General features: G+C 46.1%; 1 protein-coding gene across 1 annotated transcript in view; it reads left to right on the forward strand.

The window, feature by feature from the left end:
- Positions 1–6,640, forward strand: part of LOC142568065 (uncharacterized) — a 59,747-nt gene extending 53,107 nt beyond the window's left edge. The window contains exon 2 of the mRNA XM_075678148.1: positions 5,463–6,640. Within this exon, the coding sequence (XP_075534263.1) occupies positions 5,463–5,801 (339 nt within the window). The 3' untranslated portion in view covers positions 5,802–6,640. The remainder of the gene's footprint in view (positions 1–5,462) is intronic.
- The last annotated feature ends 1,507 nt before the right edge of the window (positions 6,641–8,147 follow it).

Consider the following 8,147-nt stretch of genomic DNA (forward strand, 5'->3'; position numbering starts at 1 on the left):
GGCTACAACTTGGGACACTTTCGAGCCAAGAACTTGTAATTGATGTTCCCCGTCATGTGGTAATCGAAGAAGACACCAATCGTTTCCATTGTTTTTACAATTTCAGTTTGGGAGCTCCCTCTAAGGAAATCTGCTTCTGGTATAACTTTCTTATTTTGGCTTTAAACATCATTGCTTTAGTTTTGTTAGCATATTAATTTGAAGGTCGTTTTCAACAGGCCATTGGTATATCTTCCTTGAAGCGAGGGTGCTGTCGTTATGAGGCTATGTGCATCCTTCGATTTAAATAAGGAAGTTGTGTCGGCAGCACAAATAACAAATTTTGTGTTAGGATCGACTTTAACCAAGTCATTTACGTAGAAATTAGCAAAAGGGGTCCCAACTTCCTTCCCTGTGGAACGCCAGTCTTGACTGGCCTGACATGGGATACAGCGTCAATTTGCACTTGCATTTCAAGTACGATGCGATTAAGTCGAAAGCTAGCTAGCTATGCCCCGTATGCCATAATAAGTTAATTTTTGCAACAGTACAGCCTAATTTATACTGTCAAATCCCTTAGTGTAATCTATAAATACTCCTAGCGTTGAAAAACGTTCTTCCAGGTTATTCAGAAATAATTTTTTTGTTCAAGAAGGGCAATTTTTGCGTATAAACGTTTGCGGAAAGCATACTGGCAACTAGAACTAAATCCCCTTTTCAGTAAATGCCGTTATACGACAGCCAATAATTTCTTCTATTCCTTTCGAAAGATGGGTAGTATTGAAATTGGTCTATAATTACCCTTTGTGTCTTATCTCCTTTTTAAATATTGGAAGTACGTTGGCAATCTGCATTCTGCATGGCAATCTGCACGGAAAATGGTGGCTGCTTCAGACGCAGTAGGAGGCACAAGAAAATGGAGTACAAACATCTGGACAGGAGTACTTCGTCGGACTCTTCCATGGACGTGTCGATTTTGTGACAAAGGGCGAGGACAACTTGAATATAGGAGACGTATGACTCGGTAACACTTTGGGAGTGGGCAGAGAGCTGCCCTATGGCGGCTAGCTTTCGACGAGAGGGATTGCCAAAAAGAACGGACAGCTTCTGCTTGAACAACTCCCAGCTAGCAAGTTCCTCTGCATGGAAACAAATACGCGCAGTTCCGTCCAGATAGAAAATCACATTGGCCAGCATTATGGCCGAATCCCACCTTTTCCTCTTGATGAGAAGTTCGCGCATGCTGAGCCATTCTTCTACGTCCGTACCGTAGTGTTCTGGGGTCATGAGGATGTGGAAGGGCGACGTACTGGGTCTGGGTAGCCGACGGTGCCGGTGCAGGCGTAGTCCAAGTGTCGTCCCCAGAAGGCACCGTCACGAGCTGGATGTGACGTCCGCTGCGGAGCTCCATTGCGAAGAAGACGGGTCCCCCGCAGCTCCACCAAATGTTACGCGTATAAACCTATTTACAACATATCTACAAAAAGCGAACGTGGGCGCTGACGGAAGAGAGACCAGTTAAACTGTGTCAACTTTTCGTCGTCTTCAGGACCATCGTCGTTCTCTTCTTCGCCTCATCGTAACAATATCATGAGAATAGGTCTGCCATGGCCTGCCACAGGCAGACTCTGCCAACTATAGTCGGCCGAATGTTGGTGCCGCGCCGTGACATCGACTTCTTAACGACAACGGTGTCCTGTCGGCATATTGTGGCGTACCAGATGTTAACCGAATATCGTTGTGAATAGCTGAAATTTCTACCGAAACACATCACGTCGTCAGCACTGCGCCGACAATACACGCGTTCGCGTCCTCGTCCACTAGGCCGCCCGCGCTATTGCATGCGCGCGCGTCGTGTGATGCACGACGCCGCGCAGCACGTCTCCGGCGCTCGCCGCTGCTGTGCAGCGCAGGCACACTCGGAAAAGGCAGGTTTGCCACAACATTTCTTTCTTATTTTATTTCGCGGCTTTCTTCCGATTTCTTTTTTTCCTCTCACGAAAATTTTACTTCTCGAGTTCCCACATGGAAATTCCTAATTCCCTTGTTTTGATCCGCTTAATTTAACCACCCTATTCATGGCCAGTCCCCCACTGTAGGTACTCGGCGCAACCACTCAGGTCAACAAGTCCCACGTTGGAAAGGGATAAATGTCAATAGCAACAACAACAAGCACTGGTGTCTCTTTCCCGTGGTCGAGCAAGAGCCCTCGGAACAGCACTGCTCTCTCCTCGGTTACTGCAGCATCACGTGGGCTCACCCTTGCGAGAGCAACTTTAGAGCGGTTTTGCGTGCTCTGGATTGACACACTAGAACGTAGCACAACAATGAACTCAACATACCATGGCGGTGTTGTGGAATGATGAATTGGCTGTGTTCGCTGTGATAAAAAGGAGCCCATGCTAAAGAAAAGAAGAAAGATAAACGCACAGTAATTACCTTTAAAAGATTTCCTTCCTGTGGCAATGAGCCGCTCACTCTTTTTCCTTCTTAAAGCGTAAAATATTTGCCAAATATTGTGTGATGGCATTCCCGATAAAATAGTATTTCTACCTGCTTAATGCAAAGATAAGGAAACCAGGCGGAAGTCTGTAAACTCAGTAGGACTTTAATTTCTGCCGGTACCATGAACGTGCCATCCCGAAGAGTCATTTTGTCATTGTTTTCTTCTTTTGCACGGTACAGTCCCACCTCAGTATAACGAACAAGGATAAAACGAATTGTCGGATATAATAAATTCAATAGAAGATGTCTTGCGGATATCAGAGTGCAACAAATATGTGCTTATAACGAATGCCGAATCTAACGGCGAATTTTTTGCATGTTATACTACTTGAGGTTTGAGTGTGTACCCAAGGCCGCGTCTACTAAAATGAGTCATGTTGACCTTCATAATATGGGAAATGTATATTCAAATTGCGTGCTGCTTCGTGTAGTGTCGTTTTTATATTATGACCCGTCCATTCGGTAACGTTAGAAACAAGAGTGAAAGTAAACATCTAAATAACCAGCACGTCGACTTGTTGCGCTGGATGTTTGAACGTGCAATTTCGCGTACAGCCTGTTTGCGAGCGATTAGGTTGTGTTTAGTTCATTTCACAGCTCAGAGCAAGGAGCCGCGCTGTGTTAGCCATATAACGACACCTTTACTTTGTCTTTTCGTTCAACCTTAATTTGTACTGTTCATCTTCAGAATGTATCGGCCCTTCCTTAAAGTAGCTGTGGTCGAGCTCATCGAAATGGCACAAAATTCTTGGCCTTATGCCAAACATTCTCCGAAACTAGCATTCATGACAAATTTATTTCTGCTGAGTTAATGAAGTTAAGTGTGTGCCATCAAGTGCTTTTTTTTAGATTGCTACGAAACCTCACATACTATAAAGTCTAGGATCAAGAAGGGCGCAGGGGAGCTGCAAAGCACGTTGTCGATATATGCATGCAAAACAAACTCGGCTAATAGGAAGCATGTACAAAGTTAAAGCACGAGGAGGACCGACGAAAATGTTTAACAACGGAATAGTTATCTATGTTTTCGCAGTCCGACAAAATGTTAAGGGGCGAAATGCCTGTAACCGCGCATTCCTCTTGCATTCGGCAGTGTCCCCACTCGAAAGCAAACCAGCTACATCAAGTAAATAATGCGGTTATCTGTGAACACTGTGTGGAACATTGTACGTACTGGACTTTGGAGATTATTTATCGCCTGTTTGGGGGCCTCGCATTAACTCCTGGACGCGCTATCGTAGACGCTCTTTACCGGCGTTTCCTCAGCGCTTCATTGGCAGCAAAAGTGGCAAATAGACGGAAGAAGATTGAACAGAGCGTGACCGTCAGCCGTTGTTCAATTTCGAGTTTTCTCATCTTGTCAAAACTTTGTGACTCTCCGCATATCCGCACTTGCCGTTCCCTGGCCTCCACCAGAGACCTCGAAGTTCGGCAAGAAAATTTCAAGTATTTTTACAGGTGAACTGTAGCTTGTCGCTAGCCAGATGTTTCCATGGGCCTCTTCTCGTGACCCCCAATGGCATCAGTGAGCTTTTACGACAAACAGCGGTCCTATTGCTTAGTGTCTGGGCTTTGCCTGTTTTAGTGCGTAGCAGTCTTTGGCTAGGTGACCATGATAATATCCTACGCCGTTTTGTTCTTCCTTCCGTTTGGTACCCCCCATAATACCATAGCGTAATCAAAGCTTGAATAGGTCAACTTATGTGAATGCACAAACTTCTTTATGATTACCACCATCTACTTGTAGGCAGACGAACCTCCGACGTGATATTTTGTCAGAAAGCTGCCAGTTTCCAGCACACATCCGCCCAAAGCCTGTGTCGCACCATAGGCCAGAAAATAACAATTTCTGAGTGAGTTCATTGCTAGTATTACTTTGATTATGACAATTCTGTGACTACGACGCGTCCTTAGAAACTGCTCATTGACGAGGAATAGAGACGTCAGAATGCGGCGAGAAAACGTATACAAAACGCAACACTTAAGGAGGCGCAGTTAGGTCGCTGTCGAGGACTTGCACGTGAAAAGTACATGTGTAAAGGCAAGCGGCGAGAGAATTTCGTATGCAGCAACTGAGAGAAGTTTCTGAATTGGACACGTTGAACGAATGCGAGCACGTCGGCGGGCAAACTAGGCGCGAAAAAAAGTGCTACAACAATAGGCACTCTTAGGAAGGAGGAGTCATAAGGGAAAAGAAATGGCAGGAGCTCCCCCTGGGGAATCGGTATTAGTGCATAGCATTTTTTGAGTCATTACATATAATAACTTATACTTGGTGTTCTAGCAAAATTATAACTTACAAAACACAACGCTGGTGTTAAAAACGGGTTTACTAGCGAGACCATCATAGTATACGCGCTATTCTTTTGCAGTTGCTTATCTCTTAAAATACAGCAGTCTTGGTTACATGGGTAGAGTATAGGCTTCATAAGTAAGAATTCCATAGAATGCTACGCACGGTATGGTGAGTCCAAAGCGATGAGTTCCCGCCCCAAGTCTTTTCTGCTCTAACGTCTATTTTTATTTCCTGCGTGCCCTTTTCCCAGCGTAAGGTTCAAAACTAGACTGGCTTCTGTGCCCTTTTTCTTATCAATTACTTATATTAATATCTTTTTTCTTCTACATCACCTGAAGCGATATAAAATGGTAAGTATGGCTAGGGAAGAGTGGAGCCTCCTTCTATACGGCGACAGTGTAGATTGTCTACAGTCAACATATAATGCGAGTGTAAGCACGGTAAACGGCTTGGCATAAACCCTATATAGCAGTACCAAAATCTCAATATTTTGCCCATTCATTTGTCTTTCTTAAGCTCTGTCGCTTCTTCAGCCGCACTTTAAGTAATGTAAGCTGTAGTGCAATTACGTACTGGATTTCGTCAGCTTAATGGCCGACTTCTGCACGGGCCACATTGATCAAGTAATGGACAGGTGTTACGGCATCATAACCAAAGATACTGTACTGCTAACCTCTTGCAGGCATCTCTGTCCCCCCTGCTGCTCATCTTCTTCCTATTGGCTCCCACGGCTCTCCTGACACCCAGAGTGGCGGCAGCAGTCGCCCCCTGGTGGGCGGAGCAGGCATCTCCGGCGGGGCTGACCGTCCAGCGTCGTTCGCCGCCGGCGCTGGACCTCCAGGCGGCGCTTCTGGCAGCGCTGCCCACCGGTGACCTGTGTCCTTCACACGCCGGCGTGCGGGACCTCTGCCAACAGTGCGCCAAGGTGACCAAGGACCCCAAGGCGTTCCGCATGTGCTGCAGTAACACACGCGAAGCACGTACCTGGTGCGCTAGCTTCCTCGACTTCGGACTCAACTAAGCATGCTCCTCATGGATGTAGTTTTGGCCTCTCTCACCGTCAACGATGCCTTGACAACCATAACAGCAACTACGAAGCTATCCCCCAGACCACTGCTATGGATCCGTTCTATTACGTCGCCTGATTCCAGCATGGATGCCAGACAATCTTCGCTATTTATTCTCGCCACCTTTTTACCTCGTTATTTCGCTCGGCAAAATCGTGCAGGCAGTGCGATATATCAAGGTGACTTTGTTATCCTTTTCATGGCTATTCTATGTAACTGCCTTCTATAAAAGAATGAAATGCCGCATGATTTTTGTAACCGCACTGCACTGTGCTTTTTAGAGCACCCGGTTGCCAGAGAAATGTACACAGCGTTCAAAGATAAAGTAGGAAAACGTTTTTTCGACTGATATTTTTCGCAACGCTCATTGTATTTAACAAATTGTCGAAAGCAGCACACTATTCCTTGTATACATAAACGCTCTTAATGCTTCAAGGGAATTGTTTCTTTTAATTAATACGAGTACTGATGTTTTCGCCATTAGGTGGATGGCTAAGTACTGCCAGTGTTAAGAGAGCTGTTCGACCAAAGCTTCCGTATCTGTCTGCATTTATTGAATACCAGTCGTTGCATTTACCTAACACACTGAGCAGCTCACTGACGTGTTGTTAGAGCCTCTGCAGCATTCATTTCCACATTCGGGTCTTCATATCTTACCTTTCTTGCATGTTGTCGATGTTGGTGCCTCTGAACTGGGTGCGGACACAATCGCGAAATCCGCCTTAGAGTGTGTATCCGTCCCATTTATTTCTTTTCGCGAATAAACTGTACACTTCTGTGTAGTGAAAACTTTTGACATGCTCCTTTTTCCAGGTACCCTTATTGCTCGATAAACTGCAAGAGAGTTCGGTGCTTGGCTTTCCCATATTGAGCTTTCCTCGAAATCGGGGTTTAGTTCACGTGGGTGCCAGCACGTGGTGTATTGACCTTATACTTTTTAAACTTCCAGCGGTGACGTAGTGATGACGTCAACGAACGAAATAAAAGAATTAAATTATGCGGATCCCACGCACTGTGGGAATCGATGTAAGCGAAGCTTTCCGTGCTGAATGCTTTGGTTGACGATAATTAGCGGTGATGTTGACGGCTAAAGCTTAAATTCTTCAACGTTTTAGGCAACACGAGAGGGGTGAGTTGATGTTAAACATTACCTTGCGTGCACCAATGCTGCTTGTCTGCGTAGTACACAGAACACGCAGGGAAATGTGTTTGCTTGAGGCGGTGTTGTGCGCCACATTTTATAACTTCTGAGAGGGTTGTCATTTCCTCGCATGGCACATCGCATTGTGGCAGAAGTATTAAACTTGAACTGGAATATGGGGCTGTACGTTCTAAAACCACACTCGGATTATGAGGCAAGCCGTAGTGGCAGACTCCGGATTTATTTCGACACCGTGATGTTCTTTAACGTGTCCCAAAATCTAAGTGCACACGCGTTTTCTATTTCGCCCCCGTCGAAATGCGGCTGCCGCGATTGGTATCAAACCCACGACCTCTAGTTATGCCATAACCACAATGCTAACGCGGTGGCCACAGAAGTGTTGATTTGACGGTCGACTGCTTCCCTAGTGTCTCCTGGACTCCGCAGTGCGCTTTAATTAATGCGGCTTTGCTTCTGTATGACCTGCGTAAATTGCCTGCTTGACACACCTGCATGTCATTTATTTTTCAGAAATAGCAGCAACGTACTGTGCCCTATCTTGAACTTAAGCTTATCCTGTTTCCCCGCAACCGCTGTCGTATAGTGGTGGGGTTTCCTTGCCTTCTCACGTCACCTCCCCCCTTTCTTATATTGGAACGGCTTCTTCTCCCTCTCCTTCTACTCCTCTCTACCGTTCTATCTGCGTCCCCTCTGGCCTCGCACTTTAGTAGAAAGGGAAGCGCTGCAGTTTCTGCGACGCTTCTGAGGGGAGTCACGGATAATTACAGCTGTCAAGCGGCTAATGTGGCGACGCCCAGGTAGCTCCAGAGGGCATTGTGCTCATTCGACGTGGTAGCGTGAAAACGATTTTCCCCGTCGCCTTTTCTCTCTTACTCGCGCTGTGATCCATATACACGCTCAGAACCACCCCAGACGCGGTGTGCGCTACAGCAGCCCGCAGGAGCAGCAGCAGTGGGAAAGTCGAAGGAAGAGGCAAAGAAAGTTTCGCTTTAAAAAGGTATGGCGGCGCTCTGAACTTCACCGCAAAGCTTGTTCCGGCAGAGTTATCACTATTTTTGATAAAGAGTTGTTGGCCGTTTCTGGAAATCACATTATCGTTAGACCATTAAGTCGCGACCCGGCAAACACAGCGATGATT

Source organism: Dermacentor variabilis, unplaced genomic scaffold (genome assembly GCF_050947875.1).
Source record: "Dermacentor variabilis isolate Ectoservices unplaced genomic scaffold, ASM5094787v1 scaffold_16, whole genome shotgun sequence".
Classification (NCBI taxonomy): Eukaryota; Metazoa; Arthropoda; class Arachnida; order Ixodida; family Ixodidae; genus Dermacentor; species Dermacentor variabilis.